This window comes from Astyanax mexicanus, unplaced genomic scaffold (genome assembly GCF_023375975.1).
Source record: "Astyanax mexicanus isolate ESR-SI-001 unplaced genomic scaffold, AstMex3_surface scaffold_32, whole genome shotgun sequence".
Taxonomy (NCBI): domain Eukaryota; kingdom Metazoa; phylum Chordata; class Actinopteri; order Characiformes; family Acestrorhamphidae; genus Astyanax; species Astyanax mexicanus.
In genome coordinates this window covers 3412411-3434863 of record NW_026040042.1, presented here as the reverse complement: position 1 = coordinate 3434863, position 22453 = coordinate 3412411, and the positions used below count along the sequence as shown (strand labels likewise).

The window sequence follows — 22453 nt, the reverse complement described above, 5'->3', positions numbered from 1 at the left end:
TATTCCCCATGATTCCCATGTTCTTAGTTTATTGAAATAAATTTGATAATCTCTTATCATTCTTATCATTTTACTTTACTTTCACTGCTATTATTATTTTCTTCATAAGATATAAATTCTTTACTTTTTATGTCAATTTTTATGATGTTTTTAAAATGTCCTATTTTTCCTTTTTTACGTATATATTTTATTCATCTATAGTAAATGTCAGTTTTTATTTCTATTTTTTAAAAATATTTTTAATCCCTTTTAAACTGTAAATGAGGGTCCCCCTCCGGTGTAAATAATCGATTGCTTGATTAATATTCAGTGTTGCAAACCCAGTTTTTATATAAACAATAAACAGAATAAAGAATAAAATAACTTTACTCTTCCCTAAGTTGCAGGTTTATCTGCACAGCGTGACGGTGCAATTTCCTATGCGCTGTTAAAATGGGAATGAACAGAATTCAGCGTGCAGCTGTGTCTTAAAGGGGATGGATACTGACACACTGATTGGTTTATTTCACGTTACGCCCAAAACACACCCATGAATAATTAAGGGAATTAAAACACACCCTTTTGCGCCGTTGGAGCTGCGCAACAACACCAAAGACAGAGGACACGCCCCTAAATCTAGCTGCGCAAAGCGCAATTACCAAGTGTGCTATAGATCGTTAAAATAGGGCCCATAGAGTTCTCTAGCATAATTATCCTTTGGATTATCAATGTGAATGTTAAAATCACCAGCAATAATAAAATGATCAAATTCAGTAGAAATAAAAGACAGCATATCTGTAAAATCATCAATAAAATCAGCATTGTACCTTGGAGGCCTGTAGACAATTACTAGTAATATTCTTGGTGCCCCTTTTAAAACTGCACCTAAATGTTCAAAAGATGTGGAATCTCCAAGTGATAACTGCTTGCATTGGAATGTATCATTAAACAGCATAGCTACACCTCCACCTTTCTTGCCGGTACGTGAGACATTTAAAAAGTTAAAGTTTGGTGGAGCCAAACTTAATACACTTTCAGCACTACAAGAATTTAACCATGTCTGTGTTAAAAACAGAAAATCAAGCCCATAATTTGTAATAAAATCATTAATTAGATAAGACTTGTTTGTAAGAGATCTGATATTTAGCAGAGCTAATTTAATACCCTGTGCGTTTTGTTCCAAAGACTGTGGGTTACAATTTACATACTGCAGGTTGGATATATTCACATTTTCTGACCTATACTCCCTGTTCTTTCTGCTTCTGATAAGAACTGGAATGGGGGAGATAACTGGCACACAGGGTCCGTACTTGTTTTGAAAACATGTACTGCTGACATCACCATTGTAGCAGCACGGACCCAAAAGATATCAGTTTGCTGGATTACTTGTGGCGGCCTCTTCCCTTATGGTGGAGGGAGGTGGGAGGGGCTCCTGCTGGTGAAGAAGTCGAGAGCGGAGCTGTCTGTCCGGTGGTTTAGGAGCTTGTCTCTTCTTTTTGGGTTGTAGGAGGTTTTTGTTTAATACTTCATGTTCATGTTCACTGGGCTTCATTTTGGTCCCCTTTTCTAACTCCTTGATTGGGGAGTGTAGTGGTGGTGAGGATGGGGGTTGCTGGGTCCGTGAGGCAGTAGGTGACTGTGGAGGAGAAGTTGTGCTGATTTTCCGCTGTACCTGAGGACTCGCTGACAGAGAAAGCGTCAGCCTTGTCCCTGCAGATACCAGCTTCTCCATGGTTGCTGGGAAGTTCAGGTGGGGTGATGATGGGGTGGAGATGGAGGATGATGATGATGAGGTGGAGATGGAGGATGGTGTGGAGTGCTCATGCAGTTGCGGTGTTTCCGGCAGCTGATACAGCAGAACATGGCTCCCATCCGATAACTCCGCAGTCTCTGTGGGGGGAGGATGTTGTGTCTCTGTAGTGCAGACAGTGTCCTTGGGTGTTAAAGCTGACGTGTCTTCACCAGTGGGAACAGAGAAGTTGCACAGAGAAAAAATGATGTTCTGTGACAGGAATTTGACTCCCCTCTTGTTGGTGTGCAGTCCATCTCGCCTGAAAAACTCTCTTCCCAAAAAACAGATTGAAATTGTCAATGAAGTTCAGTCCGTTTAACCTGCAGGTTTTCTGAAGCCAAATGTTTTAAAGCCAACAGCCTAGAGAACATATTGCAGCCCCTTGCAGGTAGAGGACCACTGATGAATGTCTGGATGTTGAACTTGCGCAGTGTGGTAAAAAGATCATTAAAGTCTCTTTTAACACCTCAGACTCCTCTTTCTTTGTTATTGTTCTTTCCAACATGAACAATGATTCGTTTCACTGTTCTGTATTCAGCCAGTAGTGCTGGAAGCTTCTTATTCAGTTCAGAAACTGTGATGTTTGGCTCACATCGAACGATGAGTTTCTGATTATTTTTCATGCCATGAACAGAGTCATCCCCCAAAACAAGGGTGTCTGCTGAGCCCTGTGGCTCTCCTGGGGTGTTTTGAATGGCTGAATCTTCTGGTTCTTTCTGAATCATACTGGCTGGTATTTAAAAAGTCATTAAGGTCTTGCAGTGGCTCAAATCTGTTTTGCAAACTAAGTGACTGGAACTGATTTCCTCTGGCTCTGTGCTCTGATCTCCGAGCAATAGCTTTAGCATTAGCATTAGCATTAGCCAGATGTGCTATGTTATCAGGAGTGGAGGATACTACAGAGCTGTATGTGGCATGCTGTTTGGGTTTAGCTCCAATGCTAAACCATTGCTGGTTTTGTCCATATCTTTCAGCTGTACTCACACTACGGATGTCCACATGATCTGCTGGTCCAGTTCTGTTTGTCTCCACTGCTAGCTCCGTTAAAAACCTGTTGTCTGCTGGCAGCACTCCCACTCTCCAATGGTCCTCGAACAGCGCAGAAATGCCAGTCCTTAAACTCTGATAACAAGGACCGATTTTTTTTTCCAAAACAGTCATTCTTTGTAGAAGATTGTAGCAGTTCTGGCAGCACTGGTGCTCTGAACCCACACAAGAAGGCATTTTGTAGATTTCTCCTTTAGCACTCTACAGAAACTTTTCTGATTCCTGTGCCTATGGCTCTACTATAAAATGTCCAAAAGAAACAAGAAAAAAATAAAATAAGAAACAAAATATGGTAGTGCTAGTGCTAATCTAAATAATGAGCTCAGACACTGTAGCTCAAAAATGTCTGAAAATAAAGAAAAGTATGAAAGATAGCAGAGATAGCAGAGCTAAGCAGAGAAGCGTCTGAACGGCACAGAAACAGGAAGCAAAAGAACTCAGTCAGAGCTCGCCTTTTTAGAAGTATTTAAACACCCGCTAATTAAATGTCAACACCCATAAAAGTGGGAATAAAAAGTATTTTTTTGTTGTTTTTCTAAAAGAATGTTGTATTTGCTAAGCTGAAAAAATTAGAAAGTATATGGTAAAACAATGTTTTCACAACAAAAACACAGCAGTATCCCATTCCCTCCAAATTTATATTTTTCAAGAGATTGTGTGTGTGTGTGTGTGTGTGTGTGAAGGTGAGATGCTCTGTTTGTTGTATTTTGATGATCTTACCACAGTGTCTCCAGTTTACAGTGTGGATTCTTCAGTCCAGCAGAGAGCAGCTTCACTCCTGAATCCTGCAGTTTATTATTACCCAGGTTCAGTTCTCTCAGAGTTGAGGAGTTTGAGCTGAGAGCTGAGGCCAGATCTGCACAGCTTTTATCTGATAGATTACACTCCCACAGCCTGAGAGAGAAATGATAATCCATTAGAAACACTGAAATATAAACACAAACACACACCCCTTAGGAAGGAGGTGTATTAGTATATTTGTGAGATAATTATTATATTCTTTATTATGTATTATTATTATTCTTTTTCTTATTATTACTAGTCAGTGAATTAAAATAAGTGCAACTGTAGGTGTTGAAGTGACCTCTTTTCTTGCTTGATTACAAATAAAAAATTTGCCTATGTATAATAAAAAAAAAACAAATACGGATAAATCCTCCCTAACACATACACACACACAAATTTGCAAAAACTGATTTCTTTATATAGATAGATAGATAGGTGCTGTCTTACTTTCATGCAGCATAGCACATAGTCTCTTAGTCACTTACTGTTAAACTTCCTGATTTTCAACTCTAGTACACTGTCCAGCAGACTCATCGGAACTAGAAAAACTAATCAGTTGTTTAGAAAATGATTATTTTAGATGGTGTAGCTCCCCTTAAACACAAAAGAGAGAGACAGAAAAAGCTCGCAATGTGGTACAATGATCAAACTCGTACCTTAAAGCAGTTAGTACAAAATTTATAATAATATCGATCAACTAAACTGGAAGTGTTTCATTTTGCGTGGAAAGACAGTCTTGTCAAATATAGAAAAGACCAGGCAGGTAATAAACCTCAGATTCCAGTCATTCACACCAACAAAAACACAGCAGTTCCCTTTTCCCTCCCAAACTATATTTTTCACTTTGTCTCCACTTCTCCACCTGGTTTCTGGACTAGGGATGTCCCGATCCAGCTTTTTGAACTTCCGATCCGATACCGTTTTTTTTTTGCACTTCCGATCCGATACCGATACCGGCCTATCCGAGCATGTATTAAAGTTTAAAGTTATTTAGCCAACTTACTTTGTTGTCAAACTCATGTTGAAAAGCGTTTTACTCTTGATAACAAGTAGCCAGCTGAATTAGGTTTGTTTGAATAATACACAATGGTTGGTAAGGAGAAACTGACCTGTTTATTTAGCAATTAATAAACTCAAAATAGACAAAATAATAAATAACAAACAGAAATGGCGACAGTAAACCAAGGCTTAAAAAGCCACAAGTGCAAATAATATTGTAAATTGTATTAAAAAAGCAAAACACACAAACTGAGTAGAAAATAGTCTATTAACAGCATCAGTACTCTTGACTGCTGTACTCATCAGTGCTCTTGAACAAGTGTAAACCAAAGCTTAAAAAAAATCAGTGCAAATAATGAAAACTATTTAAAAGCAAAATGCCTTCTACTCCCCAATCTCCTCCACACTTTGCTGCTCCACCCCCATCTACACACTCCCTTCAATTCCAACTGTTTGCCCTGCCTGCAGTCCGAGCATGATGGGGAGATTCTTTTTTTACAAAGACGAGCATTTCAGTATGCTCAGGTGTCAGCCTGCTCCTGTGTTAGTAATGTAACCATAATATAATAAATATTTTTTATAAGCAATTAAAGCTAAATTATCAAAATAAGCTACGTTTCACACAGTTTTACCTTTTAGTTGCATAAATAAGAAACATAACATGTTTCATAAACTTTATTTGCAAATAATTGTGAAATTTACCCATACCCACTAGTTGAGATGTGATACTACAATAAGCATAATGACACTAAAAACACAACAAGCAAACATCATAATGTTAAGAGAGAAAACTTTATTAAATTCAAAGAAAAAACTCTTCATAAAGGGAGCTAACGCTGCCTCCAGCCGGTCTGACCGGAGTTCATCTTTCCCGGCCCGGGGAGATGCTATGCTCGTTTGCTGAAGGTGTGCTGAAAAATGCGGACCGGATTTTACTCTCACTGGTGAAAACACAGCAAAAACTGGAATGGATTATCTAAATGAGTGCGCTGGAAAACTCGGATCGGACTGTGAAAAAAACTGGATCGGGAGTCTGGATCGGCATTTTCTTGTGCCTTCCGATCCGATACCGATACGCATTTTTTGCAAATATCAGCGGCCTAATCTGGACTGAGCACACCTGCTTAATTTAATTTGCATAAGAGAACATGTTTGTGTGTGTATGTGTGTGTGTGCGTGTGTGTGAAGGTGAGATGCTCTGTTTGTTGTATTTTGATGATCTTACTCCAGTGTCTCCAGTTTACAGTGTGGATTCTTCAGTCCAGCAGAGAGCAGCTTCACTCCTGAATCCTGCAGATTATTATTACCCAGGTTCAGTTCTCTCAGAGATGAGGAGTTTGAGCTGAGAGCTGAGGCCAGATCTGCACAGCTTTTATCTGATAGATTACACTCCTGCAGCCTGAGAGAGAAATGAAAATCCATTAGAAACACTGAAATATAAACACACACCCCTTAGGAAGGAGGTGTATTAGTATATTTTATATACTATTATTCTTTTTCTTATACTTATTACTCAGTGAAAATTTTTTTCTTGCTTGATTACAAATTAAAAATCTGCCTATGTATAAAAAAAACAAATACAGATAAAGTCCTCCCTAACAAACACACACACACAGCTGCCTCTATCATTATTGTTTAGTAAATTTGCAAATTCTGATTTCTCTTAGTCACTTACTGTTAACCTTTCTGATTTTCAACTCTAGTACACTGTCCAGCAGACTCACTGGAACTAGAAAAACTAATCAGTTGTTTAGAAAATGATTATTTTAGATGGTGTAGCTCCCCATAAACACAAAAAAGAGAGACAAAAAAGCTTGCACCATGGTACAATGATCAAAGTCGTACCTTAAAGCAGTTAGTACAAAATTTATAATAATATCGATCAACTAAACTGAAAGTGTTCTATTCTGCATGGAAAGTGTCACATCTGGTGCTGTTAGCTCCTCTGTTTCTCCCACACCCAGCTCTGACAGAGGTTCTCAGGACAAAGACTACACTACCCAGAATGCACCACCCGCTGACATCACGCACTCACCTGATCACGTGACACCTCACCTGCTTCCTCCAGGAAGCCCCGAATACTGATTACTGGCACTATAAAGGTGCACGCCAAACAGACTTCATCGCCGCGTATTGTAGGTTATCCTCATACAAAGCGTTACTTATCTCTTGTCTCAGTTTACTTTGTGTATGACCTTGCTTTTTGTTTCCCGACGCCGATTTTTGCCTCTGCCTTTGATATTGGATTGTTTTGTGTATGACCTGGACTGTGCTTTCACCACCGCCTCTTGGATTATCTCTGATACTGGATTGCTTGTGTATGAACTCTGGACTGTCTCTCGTTTATGGTATGGTTTTGTCTTCATTGCTCTGTCTACTGGTGATCACCCTTGTTTCTGTATCGACCCTGAATACATCTGTTTATTCTTATAATAAACATCTATTGTTTTTATCAGTATCTGCGCTTGTCTGCTATTCTGTTCTGACCATGACAGAATACGCGGCCGTACAAGATCAGATAGCAGATACTGAGGCTATTAGATCTGGTTTAGCCAACCAGGGGAGGCTACTCGGTCAGCACCAGCAAACGCTCGCTGGTGTGACCCAAGCTGTTTCGGAGCTAGCCCGCCAGCAAACCACGCAGCAGCAACAACTAGCTGAGCTGCTAGCTCACCTCAGAGGCGTAACTGAGCCTAGCCCTAGCCCGTTAGCTACCCCCAGTATGCCTAACGCTAACTCTTCTGTGCCTGGATTTTCTGTCTCTAAACCGGAGTTGTTTGATGGGGATCCGGAAAAATGCAGCGGTTTTCTTTTACAATGCTCCGTGTTTTTCAGTAATTCACCGCCTACAACCGATAAAGCTAAGATCGGTTTTGTTATCTCACGGCTTTCTGGTAAGGCACTCGAGTGGGCTACAGCTATTTGGGAAGAACTTTCTGGGGCTAGTTACACTGACTTTTTAGCTACTTTCCGCTCAGTTTTTGATCATTCGCGGTATGGACAATCTAATGGAGAACTTTTGCTGGCTCTAAAGCAAGGTCAGAAGCCGGTGGCTTCCTACGCTCTGGAGTTTCGCACTCTTGCAGCTGGTAGTGGGTGGAATAACACTGCTTTGATCAACGTGTTTAGATGCGGACTTAACCCAGATGTACAGAGGGAATTAGCCTGCAGAGATGATTCACTGACCCTGGATCAGCTCATCTCACTGTCGATCCGGTTGGATCAACTTCTCTCGCGCCGACCCAAGATCAGTCCTCGCACTCAACACACTCCTGTGTCTCTGACCCGCGCTCCCACTCCGGAGAAAGCTGCGCTGCCTGCCCCAGAGCCCATGGATATCCAGAAAACCCGGCTAACTCCAGAGGAGCGACAGCGTCGAATCCGGCTTCGCCTATGCCTTTATTGTGGGGAGGCCGGGCATTTCAAGGCTGAGTGTGGTCTCCTGACCCGACCTGTGAAAGCTCCAGCCCTGGGACAGCGCGTGGAGTGCTCTCCACGCGCTAACGTGGTACGTAAGCACAACACAATCCTTCGCTCTAAATGTTTTTCTTTGCCTGTAAATATTATGTTACCTACTGGTATGCTCTCTGTCCCAGCGCTTGTAGATTCCGGGTCGGAGGGGAACTTCATCAGTCTGGACCTAGTTAAGGAGCATGGAGTACCCACCAGAGAACTTCTACGTCCATTAGCCATCCATGCTGTTGATGGAAAGACTGTTCGCTCCAAGCCGGTTACCCTGCAGACTCTGCCCATCACTCTTCAAGCCAGCGCTCTCCATTATGAGGAACTACCACTCTTCGTGCTTCCCTGCACCGAACATCCTGTTATCCTGGGCATGCCATGGCTGAAGACTCACGATCCCACTGTCTCCTGGCGCGATGGGGATATCACGGTTTGGTCTGCTCACTGTCATGAACATTGTTTAGCTCTGGATAGTTTAGTTATTCAGTCCACTACTGTGGAAAGTCCCCATGTTTCTGAATCTCCTGTTATTCCTCCCGAATACTCTGATTTGCTTGAGGTTTTCAGTAAAGACAATGCTACTAAGTTGCCTCCTCATCGCCCATGTGATTGTGCCATTGACCTAGTGGAGGGTGCCACCTTACCCAAAGCTAGAGTTTACCCCCTTACTCTCGATGAGGAGAAGGCTATGACAGATTACGTTTCCGAAGCGTTAGCTCAGGGTTTCATTCGCCCGTCAAAATCTCCTGTTGGTTCGGGTTTCTTCTTTGTGAAGAAAAAAGACGGTGGACTGAGGCCCTGTATAGATTACCGAGGTTTAAACGCTATCACTAAAAAATTTGCGTACCCCCTGCCTCTCATTCCGTGTGCACTTGAACAGTTGCGCGACGCCTCTTACTTCACCAAACTCGATTTGCGTAGTGCGTACAATTTAATCCGCATTAAGGAGGGGGATGAGTGGAAAACTGCATTCACTACTACTAATGGCCACTATGAATACATGGTTATGAGTTATGGTCTCGCTAACGCCCCCGCCGTGTTTCAGTCATTTATGAATGACATTTTTAGAGACATGATTGGCAAGTTCGTCACACTTTTTATAGACGACATTCTGATCTATTCGTCTGATTTTGACTCTCACGTGCAGCATGTTCGTTCGGTCCTCCAACGTTTATTGGAGAACAATCTCTATGCTAAAGCCGAGAAATGCGAGTTCCATCTTCAGAGAGTCGCATTTCTCGGCTATGTTATCAGCTCCCAGGGAGTTCTTATGGATGACTGTAAAGTAGACGCCGTCACTAGTTGGCCCACTCCCCTGTCCATCAAAGATCTCCAGCGTTTTTTGGGATTTGCAAATTTTTATAGGCGTTTTATTCGTAACTTCAGCAGTATAGCTGCCCCACTCACCGCACTCACTAAGAACGCCACTAAGATCCTTAAATGGTCTCCTGAAGCCGACCAGGCATTTAATAAGTTAAAAGCTGCTTTCGTTTCAGCTCCAGTTCTCATGCACCCCAAACCTGAACTACCGTTTACAGTCGAGGTCGACGCATCTGATACTGGCGTTGGGGCTGTTCTTTCCCAACGCAGCGGTTCACCGCCTAAGCTACATCCCATAGCCTTCTTCTCTCGTAAAATGTCACCTGCTGAGCGCAACTATGGTATAGGGGATAGAGAGTTATTGGCTGTCAAATTGGCTCTAGAGGAGTGGCGTCACTGGCTGGAGGGGGCTGCACACCCATTTACCGTACTTACTGATCACAAAAACTTGGAATATCTACGCACTGCTAAACGTCTAAACCCCCGTCAAGCTCGTTGGTCCTTGTTTTTCTCGCGATTTGATTTTTCTATCTCATTTCGTCCAGGTCACCGTAATACTAAAGCTGACGCATTATCCCGGGTTTTCAGTTCGTCAAATGAGGGTAGCCACCCTTCCGAACCAGAACGCATTCTACCACCCACAGTTCGTATAGCTGCCATTAGATGGGAACTTGACGATCTTATTCAGCAAGGTTCAGTTAACACACCACCTCCGGAGGGTTGTCCTCCTCACAAGATTTTTGTACCTGAGCAATTTCGCGAACGACTCATTGGCTGGGCACATTCTGCCCTTACTTCTGGTCACCCAGGGGTTACACGTACGCTGCAACTGATCTCAGCTCGCTATTGGTGGGAAACCATGCGAGCTGACATACACTCATTCGTAGCTTCCTGTTCTGTCTGTGCACAATGCAAAACACCCAAAACCCTTCCAGCCGGTAAGCTAGTTCCTCTACCCGTCCCAGACAGACCCTGGTCACACATTGCTGTAGACTTTGTCACAGACCTACCTGAATCTGAGGGTTACACCACTGTTCTTACTGTTGTTGACAGATTTTCTAGGGGAGTAAAGTTTATCCCTTTTCCAGCACTACCCACTGCTCTTCAGACAGCTCAGGCTATATACACACACATCTTTAGACACTTTGGTATTCCGGAGGACATCCTCTCCGATAGGGGTCCTCAATTTACTTCCAGAGTATGGAAATCCTTTTTTGAACACTTAGGAGTGCACGTTAGTCTCACCTCTGGTTTTCACCCCACTAGCAATGGTCAATGTGAACGAGTTAACCAGGAATTAGGAAAATTTCTTAGATTGTACTGTTTCAAACATCCTACAGAGTGGTCTCAGTATCTCATTTGGGCGGAAATAGCCCAAAACTCACTCACTAACTCCACATCTGGTCTTACACCCTTTCAGTGCGTTCTGGGGTACCAGCCTCCGTTAGCTCCGTGGACAGCTGTGTCTTCCGATGTACCCGCCGTGGATGACTGGATGAAGCGGAGTGAGCAGGTGTGGGAGGAAACACATCAGCAGGTTTCTGAGGTCTTGCGCAAATACAAGGAGCAGTCTGACAGACACCGAGGTACCACCCCCCAATACCAGCCCGGAGATCGTGTGTGGTTGTCGACCCGGGACTTGAGGTTTGAGGGGTCCTGTAGGAAACTACTACCCAAGTATATTGGCCCGTTTAAAGTTCTTTCACAAGTCAATGACGTTACTTATAAGATTGAGTTGCCTTCTCAGTACAGAGTGCATAACTCATTTCATGTTTCCTTGCTCAAGCCTCTTGTCCCAGGTCCGCTGGCTGAGGGTGTTCCAGACGACGTGCCGCCCGCGGCAGTGGAGGGGGAGGCTTCGTCTACCTATGCGGTTCGAGAGGTGCTGGATTCCCGCAGGCGTGGCGGTGTGCTCCAGTATCTCATAGACTGGGAGGGTTACGGCCCTGAGGAGCGTTGCTGGGTTGCCGCTGGGGATGTGCTGGATCCTGCTCTTCTGGCCGAATTTCATGCCCGTCACCCTGGTAAACCTGCTCCTAGACCCCGTGGGCGTCCCAAGCGCTCACTCTCCTCCTCGGTTCCGGTGCGTCGGGGTTCCCAGTCTCGCATCCCCCGCCTGTCTGGCACCTCTGTGGTTTCTCCTGCTCCTCCCGCCGGTACTCCCTGCCCGTCGGGTGGACGTCGTCGTGGTCGTCCCCGTTCCGTCTCCGTCTCGACTCCCTCGGGGGGAGGTACTGTCACATCTGGTGCTGTTAGCTCCTCTGTTTCTCCCACACCCAGCTCTGACAGAGGTTCTCAGGACAAAGACTACACTACCCAGAATGCACCACCCGCTGACATCACGCACTCACCTGATCACGTGACACCTCACCTGCTTCCTCCAGGAAGCCCCGAATACTGATTACTGGCACTATAAAGGTGCACGCCAAACAGACTTCATCGCCGCGTATTGTAGGTTATCCTCATACAAAGCGTTACTTATCTCTTGTCTCAGTTTACTTTGTGTATGACCTTGCTTTTTGTTTCCCGACGCCGATTTTTGCCTCTGCCTTTGATATTGGATTGTTTTGTGTATGACCTGGACTGTGCTTTCACCACCGCCTCTTGGATTATCTCTGATACTGGATTGCTTGTGTATGAACTCTGGACTGTCTCTCGTTTATGGTATGGTTTTGTCTTCATTGCTCTGTCTACTGGTGATCACCCTTGTTTCTGTATCGACCCTGAATACATCTGTTTATTCTTATAATAAACATCTATTGTTTTTATCAGTATCTGCGCTTGTCTGCTATTCTGTTCTGACCATGACAGAAAGGCAGTCTTGTCAAATATAGAAAGAACTTAATAAAGCCCACTCAGCGTATCTGGCCTCTTTAGTGTTATTTCCAAATTAACTAAAAACCAGGGAGGTACTGAATCTCAGATTCCAGCCATTCACACCAGCAACGCTTTTATGGACTTCTTTGATAGAAAACTGAAAACATTCAGGATAAAATTCAACAGATAAATATGTCATCTGGTGTGGCTGATATAGGACAAAACTCAGTTACTGAAGTTATGATGAGTTTTTAACCCACTTCCACAGCTAGAACTAGAGAAAATTATCTCCTCATCAAACAGCACAACCAGCACACTTGATGCAGTTCCCTCAAAATGACTAAAACAGGTACAGCCATATATAATTAAACTTCTGTTAATGATAGTAAACTCATCGTTTACCCTGGGGCATGTACCCAAAGTCATTAAAACAGTGGTAATTAAACCTCTGATCAAGAAATGTGAGTGAGAATAAAGAAAATCGAGAAATGTGTAAAAGATGTGAAAACATTGATGTCTCACAATTTTCTCCTATTAAATAATGATAAAACAGAAATTCAAAGCTGCTAGAAATAAATGATCAGACTTAATGTTAAATCTGGCCGACTTCTCCGTCACACCTGGTTCAGTAGCTAAAAACCTTGGAGTTATCATAGGTTCAGATCTAGCATTCGATAAACACATATCTAATGTTACTAGAACAGCTTTTTTTTTCACTGAAAAATGAGTAAATTTCTTCATTACCTCAAGGCTAGATTATTGTAATGCACTACTGTCAGGATGTTCCTGCAGTAATTAAATAAACTTTAGCTAGTTCAAAATGCTGCAGCCAGGGTCCTTAATAAAACTAAAACATTTGAGCATATTAGTCCAGTCCTATCAGCACTGCACTGCTTCCAGTCAAATTCCGCATAGACTATAAAATTCTCCTGTTAGCATATACAGCCCTACACGGGCTCATCTCCTGAGTATTCACGAGATCTCATCTCCTATTATGAACCACCGTGATTACTTAGATCTCAGGGTGCTGGTTTCTTAGTAGTTCCTAAAATTCAGAGGAGCTCTGCAGGAGGAAGAGCTTTCTCTTATTGAGACACAGTCTCAATCTTTAAGTCTAGACTGAAAACGTACTTGTTTAGTTTAGCTTTTGGCAATTAACGTTTTTTCCTTTAGATAAGGCTGCAGATCCAGGGGTTCATGGACATATGGAATTGTGGTAAACTGAGATGCTGGTGCTGTTGTTCTTCCACTGCACACGGTCACTCAGGTTTGTGGACGGTGGAGTGGGTGGATGCTGGTGTTTCAGGGAGCCTCCGTGTCTATGTTACCTTCTGGCTCTCTGCCTTTAGTTAGGCTGTTTTATTTAGATCTGCCGGAGTCATTAGCCACACTCTGATAATGTTTTATATTCTGTTTTACATAAATCCAGTTAAAACTATTTCCATCTCTCTCTGCTCCTCCGAGTTACTGACTGCCCACCTGTCTGACCCGATACCGATGGATGTTGGACCCCCAGGCTCTCATGTCCCCTGTCCATCCAGACTGATGGAAGTTTCTGAAGTCAGCTCTTCTCCATCACCCACCACAGATCAGCTGCTCATCGTCCATCTTACTCTCCACTACAGATTACATCCAAGCTTACATGAACTCTAACTGCTTCCATTAGTGGTGCTGCTTTACTCCTGAATATATAAAACCTATGTGAATGTATAAAATACTTTTTAAAATTAATTTAAAAGCTGTTTGACCAGTGGTAGGATGTTCCCCCCCTTAAATGTGAGTCTTGGTCCTCCCAAGGTTTCTTCTTCTTACAGTTCTGAGGGAGTTTTCCCTCCACACTCTCTGGGTTTTTTTGTATTCTGCATATTTTTTGTTTAGTGTTTTGCCTGATTCTTTGTCCTGTGATCATGTTTCTGTAAAGCTGCTTTGTGGCATCAGTTGTAAAAAGTGCTATACAAATAAATTTGATTTGATTGTATAATTAATCATCATTTAATCCCCCCATGAATTAACTGCGACACTGATCATCTATCAGTCTGGAAAAGGTTACAAAGTCATTTCTAAAGCTTTGGGACTCCAGAGAACCACAGTGAGAGCTATTATTCACTAATGGAGAAAACATGAAACACTGGTGAACCTTCCCAGGAGTGACCGGCCCACAAAATTACTCCAAAACAACACAAAACCACATCTAAAGAATTGCAGGTCTCACTTGGCTCAGTTAAGGTGAGTGTTGAAGAAGAGCAAACTCCTCCACAGAGATGTGAAAGACTCATTAACAGTTATCACAAACTCTTGATTTCAGTTGTTGCCGCCGGTGACACAATTGAGTTATTAGGTTTAGGAGAAAATTATTTTTCAGATAGGGCCAGGTTAGTTTGAATAGATGTTTTCTCTGAATAAATGAAATTACAGTAGCTTCTGTTTGTGTTTTTTGCTTCTTTTTAATTATTGTTTATCTTTCAAATATATTTTTGACAAGATAACTTAATAAATATGTGCTCTCAAATCATGCTAGTAGAGAGTTTTGGTTTGTTTTTTCACCATAAAAGTGCTTCTTTCAGTCTTCTGCTCCACCGCTGCACTGCTGGTATGTGTTGCTGGTCTCACTACTGGACTATCAGTCCTGCCTGAGAGTTCAGGATGTCATCATCTACCTGCTCAACAGAGTTTATGCTCACCTACACAGATCAGTCAGCACTGTGAGGGTCATGGTTTTTGATTTCTTCACTGCATTTAACAGCATTCGACCTGATCTTCTGGGTGACAAGCTGACAACAGTGCAAGCAGACGCCGTCCTTGTCTCCTGGATTGTAGACTACCTGACCGACGGGCCAAAGTACAGTGGTGTGAAAAATATTTGGCCCCTACAGATTTCTTGTGTTTTTGCTTTTTTGTCATACTTACATTTTTCTTATTATCAAACAAAGATAACCTGAGTAAATATAAAAAGCACTGTTATTATTAAATTGTGGTTTTATTTATTAAAAGGAAAAAAACTATCCAAACCAATCTAGCCCTGTGTAAAAAGTGTTTGCCCTCTAAACCTAATAACTTGGTTGTGCTACTCTTGGCGGCAACAACTGCACTCAAGCTTTACTGATAACTGGAAACTAGTCTTTTACATTTCTGTGGAGGAATTTTGTTCCACTTTTCTTTACAGAATTATTTTAATTCAGACACATTGGAGGATTTTCCAGCATAAACGTCCTGTTTAAGATCATCCACAGCATTTCAATCAGACTTTAAATAGGTCATTCTAAAACCTTCATTTAGTTTTTTTAATCCATTCAGATGTGAACTTTTTGTTTGTGTACTTTGGTTCATTGTCCTGCTGCAGAACCCAAATACGCCTGAGCTTGAGGTCACGAACAGATGGTCAGATATTCTCCTTCAGGATTCAGCAGCCCCAGACCATCACACTACCACCACCATGTTTTATGTTCAGTATGATGTTCTTATAATGATGAAATTATGATGTAATGGGACACACACCTTTTAAAAAGTTCCACTTTTGTCATGTCCAAAGAATAGTTAAGATGTTTGTTGGCAAATGTGAAATAAGTTGTTGTTTTTTTAGGTTTTTCCTAGAAACTCTCCCATGGAGACAATTTTTACCCAGTCTCTTTCTTATTATTGAATCATTAAAACTGATCTTAACTGAGGCGAGTGAGACCTGCAGTTCTTTAAATGTTGTTCTGGGTTACTTTTGGGACCTCCTGGATGAGTTGTCCATGCCCTTTTGGTATAATTTTGGTCAGCTGGACTCCTGAGAAGGTTCACCAGTGTTCCATGTTTTCTCCATTAGTGAATAATAGCTCTCACTGTGGTTCTCTGGAGTCCCAAAGCTTTAGAAATGACTTTGTTACCTTTTCCAGACTGATAGATGATCAATTGCTTTGTTTTTTAATCTGTCTTTGAATTTCATTCATTTGGGGTATAATAATGTGTTGTTTTTGACATCTTTTATTTGCTTCATGTTGTCAGACAAGTTCTATTTTAGTGATTTCTTGATTTTACAGGTCTGGCAGTAATCAGGCCTGGTTGTGATTTGGGAAATTGGTAGTGAAGTGTGATTAATTAAAGTTAATTTATTAAACACTTTTTTTTCACACAGGGCTAGATTTGTTTGCATATTTTTCTTTCCTTTAATAAATAAAATCATCATTAAAAGGTGATTTTTATATTTACTCAGGTTATCTTTGTCTGATATTAAAGTCAGTTTGATTAAAAACAGATATAATCACTGCCGCTGGAGTTTTTGAATGTGGCTTTAGTGATCATTGTCCGATCGGGTGCATTAGAACCAGTTCAAAGATATAAACGGGCTCTCGGATGATGGTTAGAAGACATTTTTAATTTTTTTATGAACAAGCTTTTCTTTCTGACTTAGCAGTGAGCAAAATTCACTTAACTTTTGAAAGTACTGATGTGGATGTTGCACTAGAACATTTCACGAAATCATTCCTTTCAGTGACAAATAAACACGATCCATACAAAAACTGTGAATAAGAGACAGATTTAGCCCCTGGTTTTCAGGAGAAATTTCCTCACTGCTACAGTCAAGAAATAAAGCCTGGTCAATAGCCAGACGCACAGGGGAATGTGAAAAATGGCTTAAATTTAGACAACTGAGAAACAGATGCACCTCTGCAATTAGAAAAGAGAAATCAGATTATTTCCTCAAGCAAATTACTAGCTCCTCTAATCCACAAGATTTCTGGAAAGCAGTAAACTTCCTCAAAAACAGCTCCCAACAAATCCCAACTAAAATTCTAGTCATTAGTAATTTAATCTCTGACCAGCAAGAACTGTGCCAAGCTTTTAATGTACACTTTGCTGCAGCTGGTCAGATATTTATAAACACTGACTCAAACCTGCCCGTGGATCAGCCCATCATCACTACTACTGCTTCCCAGAAATTCAATATCTTCACCCTCCAGACCTGCTCTCCATACATAGAGGCTAACGCCCTTTCCTCTATTAATCCTCGGAAAACAATAGGTGAGGACGGTCTGGACCCCTACCTTCTGCGCCTCGCAACCCCAGTTATTTTAGAACATATTACATACATTTTTAATCTTTCTATTTGATCTTGCAGAATTCCCAGTATCTGGAAAGCAGCTCATGCTATTCCTCTGCATAAAGGAGGAAATTCAGCAGATCTAAATAATTACAGACCAATCTCAAAACTGTCTTGTTTATCTAAAGTTTTAGAATCCCTACTGAATAACCAGCTCAAGTCTTTTCTTTATGAAAACTCCATCCTGTATAACTATCAATCTGGATTTAGAGAAAGAAATAGCACCATCTCTGCAACCACACTGATTTTAAATGATCTATACATGGCCCTAGACAAGAAGAAGTACTGTGCTGCCATTTTTATTGATCTTACAGCAGCTTTTGATACTGTTGATCATGATCTACTATTAGGTTCTTTACATTAGATGGTTTTAGCAATAATGCAACCCTGTGGGCCCAGGATTACCTTTCTGGCAGGAAGCAATGTGTGTCTATTGGTAACCATAAATCAGACCTACAGCCCATAACAAAAGGAGTCCCACAGGGCTTAATCCTGGGTCCAGTTTTATTTAATATTTTTATCAATGATCTTGCTGCCTCTTTATTTTTTTATTTTTTATTTTCTTTTAATGTTATATTTTCACTCTTGCTCTTAGTTCTATTATTTTTTTAACCACTTATCATTTTTAACATTTTTCTTTACTTTTACTATTATCTATTTACTTATTTATATATTTTACTATTTTATTTCTTATTATTTCTTAATTATTATTAAATGTGTTCAATACCTTTGATGTTATAAAGACTCGGCAACATTGTAAATGAGGGTCACCCTCAATGTTTTTCCCAAGTGAATATAAAGGTTGATTGATTGACTGATTGATTGATTGATTGATTGATTGATTGATTGATTGATTGAGATCACTTAATAGAATGAGCCCAACCATAACACACCAACAAGATGTTAATTTCATCTTTAGTGAAGTGTTGTTATCTCTTACTTCCTGTGTTGGCCATTCTTCCTCATCTAAGCAAGGAAGTGATATTTCTATCCCAAACTATGTATTTATAGGCTGGAGGTTGGAGTGATTGAGTGAACGATTTGGATGATGGACCAAATTAATTTTTGTGTACACGTTTTAGAAGTATTTTTTTATAATAGGTTTTATCATTAATATGGATTTTTGTTTATCTATATAGTCATGTGTGTGTTTACAAATATTAGATAATGCCTGAATATGTTATTTTATTATTTAAATTTCAGAATATGTATAATGATATTGATTCCAACACTTTTCTGATTTTTTAAAGCATAATAGTGAATTATTTATATATACTTGGCAGAACTGAAACAATGTTTGTGTTTTGATTGAGGTGTTTCAGAGGTGGAATCAACAAAGACATTCTTTGAACTTGTTTAAGTTTTGGTTTGTAAAGCTCTTTGGGAAATACTTGTAGAACTGCCTTGTTCTTCTCTCAGGTTCTGCACTAGTTAATTTGTTATTTGCTAATAGTGATCACTTTCGGGAAACACACCCCTGATTGTTTAGTTTTTCAACAAATAATCAATAAAAGTACAGACTAATCAATATTACAAAATATAAAACATCACAGATTAAACACTGAATAATGAAAATACTCACATAACCTTCCTGGATGCTTTCACCACTGGTAGCAGCCTCAGAAGGCATTCTTTTGATTTCTGAAATTTACTCAGGTCAAACTCATCCAGCTCCTCTTCTGAATTCAGCATCACAAACGCCACAGCTGACCACTGATCAGGAGAGAGAGTAACTCCACTGAGATCACTGGAACGTCCTCTGTTCAGGTATTTCTGGACTTCCTGCACTAGAGAATGATCATTCAGTTCATTCAGACAGTGGAACAGACTGATAGTTTTCTCTGGAGAGGGATTCTTCCTGATCTTCTGCTTGATGTACTCCACTACTTCCTCTTTACTGTGAGAGATGTTCTCTGTCTGTATCAGAAGACCTCGTAAGAGAGTCTGATTGGACTCCAGTGAGAGACCCAGAAGGAATCGGAGGAAAAGGTCCAGGTGTCCGTTCTCACTCTGTAAGGCCTTGTCCACGGCTCTCTTCAGGAAGTCAGACATTGTTCCCTTTTTCTCGAAACCAAATCCACTGTGTTTCTGTTGCAGCACATTTCTGTTGTTGGAGATGAAGGACAGAAACGCATATAAAGCAGCCAGAAACTCCTGAACACTCAGATGCACAAAGCTGAAAACCTTCCCCAGGTGAAGTTCAAACTCCTGTCTGAAGATCTGGGTGCACACTCCTGAGTACACGGACACTTCTCTGACATCAATGCTGCACTCTCTCAGATCTTCCTCATAGAAGATCAGGTTTCCTTTCTCCAGCTGTTGGAAAGCCAGTTTTCCCAGAGCCAGAATAATCTCTCTAGTCTGGTCAAGATCAACATCACTTTTTCTTTGGTACTTCTGGCTGCGGTGTTTGATCTGAAAGATAAGGAAGTGTGTGAACATTTGAGTCAGAGTCTTGGGGATCTCTCCTCCCTCTGCTTCACCCAACATCCTCTCTAGAACAGTGGCTGAGATCCAGCAGAAGACTGGGATGTGGCACATGATGTAGAGGCTTCTGGAGGACTTCATGTGTGTAATGATTCTTTCAGCAAGGCTCTGATCTCTGATCCTTTTCCTGAAGTATTCCTCTTTCTGAGGGTCACTGAACCCGCGTACCTCTGTTACCTGATCAATACAGTCAGGAGGGATCTGATTGGCTGCTGCTGGTCGAGTAGTTATCCATAGGAGAGCAGAGGGAAGCAGGTTTTTCTGGATGAGGTTTGTCAGCAGCACATCCACTGAGACTGACTGTGTTACATCAGATACTCTCTTATTGTTCTGGAAATCTAGAGGAAGTCGACATTCATCCAAACCATCAAAGGTGAACATGACTTTGTAACGATGATAATCTCCTGGTTTTAAGTGTTTTGTATCTTTAAAAAACTGATAAAGAAGCTCCACCAGACTGAGATTTTCGGTTTTCATCAGATTCAGTTCTCTAAAAGGAAGTGGAAATATGAAGAGAACATCCTGATTGGCTTTTCCTTCAGTCCAGTCCAGAATGAACTTCTGCACAGAGACTGTTTTTCCAATTCCAGCAACTCCTTTAGTCAGCACAGTTCTGATGGACTGGTCTTTAAAGAGGTCGTTACATTTGATGGGTGTCTCCTGTGTTGCTGGTCTCCTGGATGCTGCTTCAATCTGTCTGACCTCATGTTCATTATTGACCTCTCCACTCCCTCCCTCTGTGATGTACAGCTCTGTGTAGATCTCATTCAGAAGGACTGAGGTTCCAGGATGGGAGATTCCCTCATTCATTTTCTGACACCTTTCCCTCAGTGTAGATTTGAGCTTTAGATGAAAGGATAAACATATTAAAGGATATTTTCAATGTAAAAATCTGCTGCAGCTGAAAGCTACAATGTTATCTTACAGACAAGAAAAGAAGCCCGAAAAAAATCTGTGGTGTAACGTTATACAAATGTGTCAGGCTTTATTAATTTACTGCTCACTGCAATAATTCACTAAACTATTCACTGTATTGTTGTATTCAACTAAATTAAAAATCAGTTTAAAGGGTAATTGATGGTTTGTGTGCTCTAACATAAGTTGCATACACACACCTTGAACTCCATATTTCTTTTGGAAGTGTCTGACTCCTCCTGCTGGTCTCTGTAGGTAAATACAACACTACTGTTATAGGTAGAAACTTCTGAACAAGACATTATTAATCTTATGTATTACATCATATGCATATCAATCTTTAGCTACATCCACTGTGCAACATATATTAGTATTAAGAATTTTAGGATCACATAATTTCCAGTTGTTTACAGTGTGAATCCTGAGCATTACATCTTTTCTGCCTAAAATTCAGGTCCAGATATATAAACAGATATATAAACAGCCTGTGTATAACCCTGATCATCATTATTCTCAAGTAGGGTTCAGGGGTATTATTTTAAACAGTCCCTTAAATGAAAGATTCTGGTGGAAATAAATAGAAAACAACAAGGTATTCCAAATACACACTAGCCTTTAGTCTGTGCCTGGGGAATGACCACACGTTAGCTGAGCTCCTGTTAAACAGTGCAGGCGTGAAGCCCCCCCTACACAATTTCTCATTGGCTTATTGGCTAGTAGGTATATGGTTGTGTTTGAGATTGAAGCAATGCCTTTCAGATTCAGAGATCTGACAGATCACTCTGAGAACCTGATTTTTTCTTCATGCAAGCTGCAGATCCGGTGCAGCGAGAAATGCTACCAGCCATGCCAATGATGGCTTCTATTAAGGGTGTTCTCACACTAAATACAGTTTGGTTGAAACGTGCAGGAGCACTGTTCTGCTTCCGCTGGCATGCACTTACACTCCGTTTAAACAATCCATGCCCAAGCAGACTTATGTCATCAACAATTAGGTTGGCTATTTGGCTACTTAAGACAGATTATTTTATCAACAGCATCATTACCACAGGGATTTATCCAGATTTATGAAGTGCATTTTGCACCTTCAGATGAAGTTTCTTCAGCTTGTAATGACACTGGTTAATGGATCTTTGGTATCAACAAGCTAGAAGGTATTCACAAGTTTGATTGAATATTAGAGTTTTATTATGTGTTGTTTCCAGCTGTTGCTGTATGCTCTCATCTGCCCAAATTTCCAGCAAATACAGCACCTCTGCCAAAGACCATAAAGAGCTTTTTGCCACCAGGTTAATTTACAATAACGTCATCTTGTTCCATGCTCGGACACGGATAGCGCTCACATTGCATAAGTACCGTCCAAGTGACCAGTACTCTGGACTACCTCTTCAGGGCAGAGTTCAGTATTCTGTGCACGGGAAGGGTTCGGAGCGATCACACTAGTCAAATGAGCCGTGCTTTAGGGGGTAACCGTGCACGGTTGAGGGATAATGTGGCAGCTCCCGAAAAGTGAGTTCATAATCCATATTTATTTGATTACACAAGTAATAGTTTAAGTTTAAGAGTTTAATCAGCATTATTAGTGGTCAATTTGAACAATCTTTGATTCCAAAACCAAGATCTTGTCTAAACAGTGAGATTTTTAAATAGATCACATTAGCATGATTTGCTAGCATAATAGTATGGCAGTTTTATTTTATTGTATTTATATTATATTACTTATATTATGTAATATTTCAATAATTTGTATATTACAATATAAACTT

At 41.0% G+C, this 22453-nt stretch overlaps 1 protein-coding gene across 1 annotated transcript; it reads right to left on the bottom strand.

Annotated features, from left to right (window-relative positions):
* Positions 1–1088: 1088 nt before the first annotated feature.
* Positions 1089–20612, bottom strand: LOC125789901 (NLR family CARD domain-containing protein 3-like). Its single transcript, XM_049472990.1, has 3 exons — positions 18868–20612; positions 5829–6002; positions 1089–2030 (listed from the first exon to the last, which is right to left on the bottom strand). Exons 1-3 carry the CDS (start codon positions 20580–20582, stop codon positions 1349–1351), a joined length of 2571 nt encoding a protein of 856 aa, XP_049328947.1. The 5' UTR covers positions 20583–20612; the 3' UTR covers positions 1089–1348.
* Positions 20613–22453: the final 1841 nt, after the last annotated feature.

What these genes read in the sequence shown, in the direction of transcription:
- LOC125789901 (XM_049472990.1), bottom strand. Translation starts at nt 20,582, where the DNA reads ATGAATGAGGGAATCTCCCATCCTGGAACCTCAGTCCTTCTGAATGAG. An exon ending in AAAGCATCCAGGAAGGTTAT is followed by an intron (nt 6,003 to 18,867) that starts GTGAGTATTTTC and finishes TTTCTCTCTCAG; the next exon opens with GCTGCAGGAGTGTAATCTAT. An exon ending in TGTAAACTGGAGACACTGGA is followed by an intron (nt 2,031 to 5,828) that starts GTAAGATCATCA and finishes AGAGTTTTTCAG; the next exon opens with GCGAGATGGACTGCACACCA.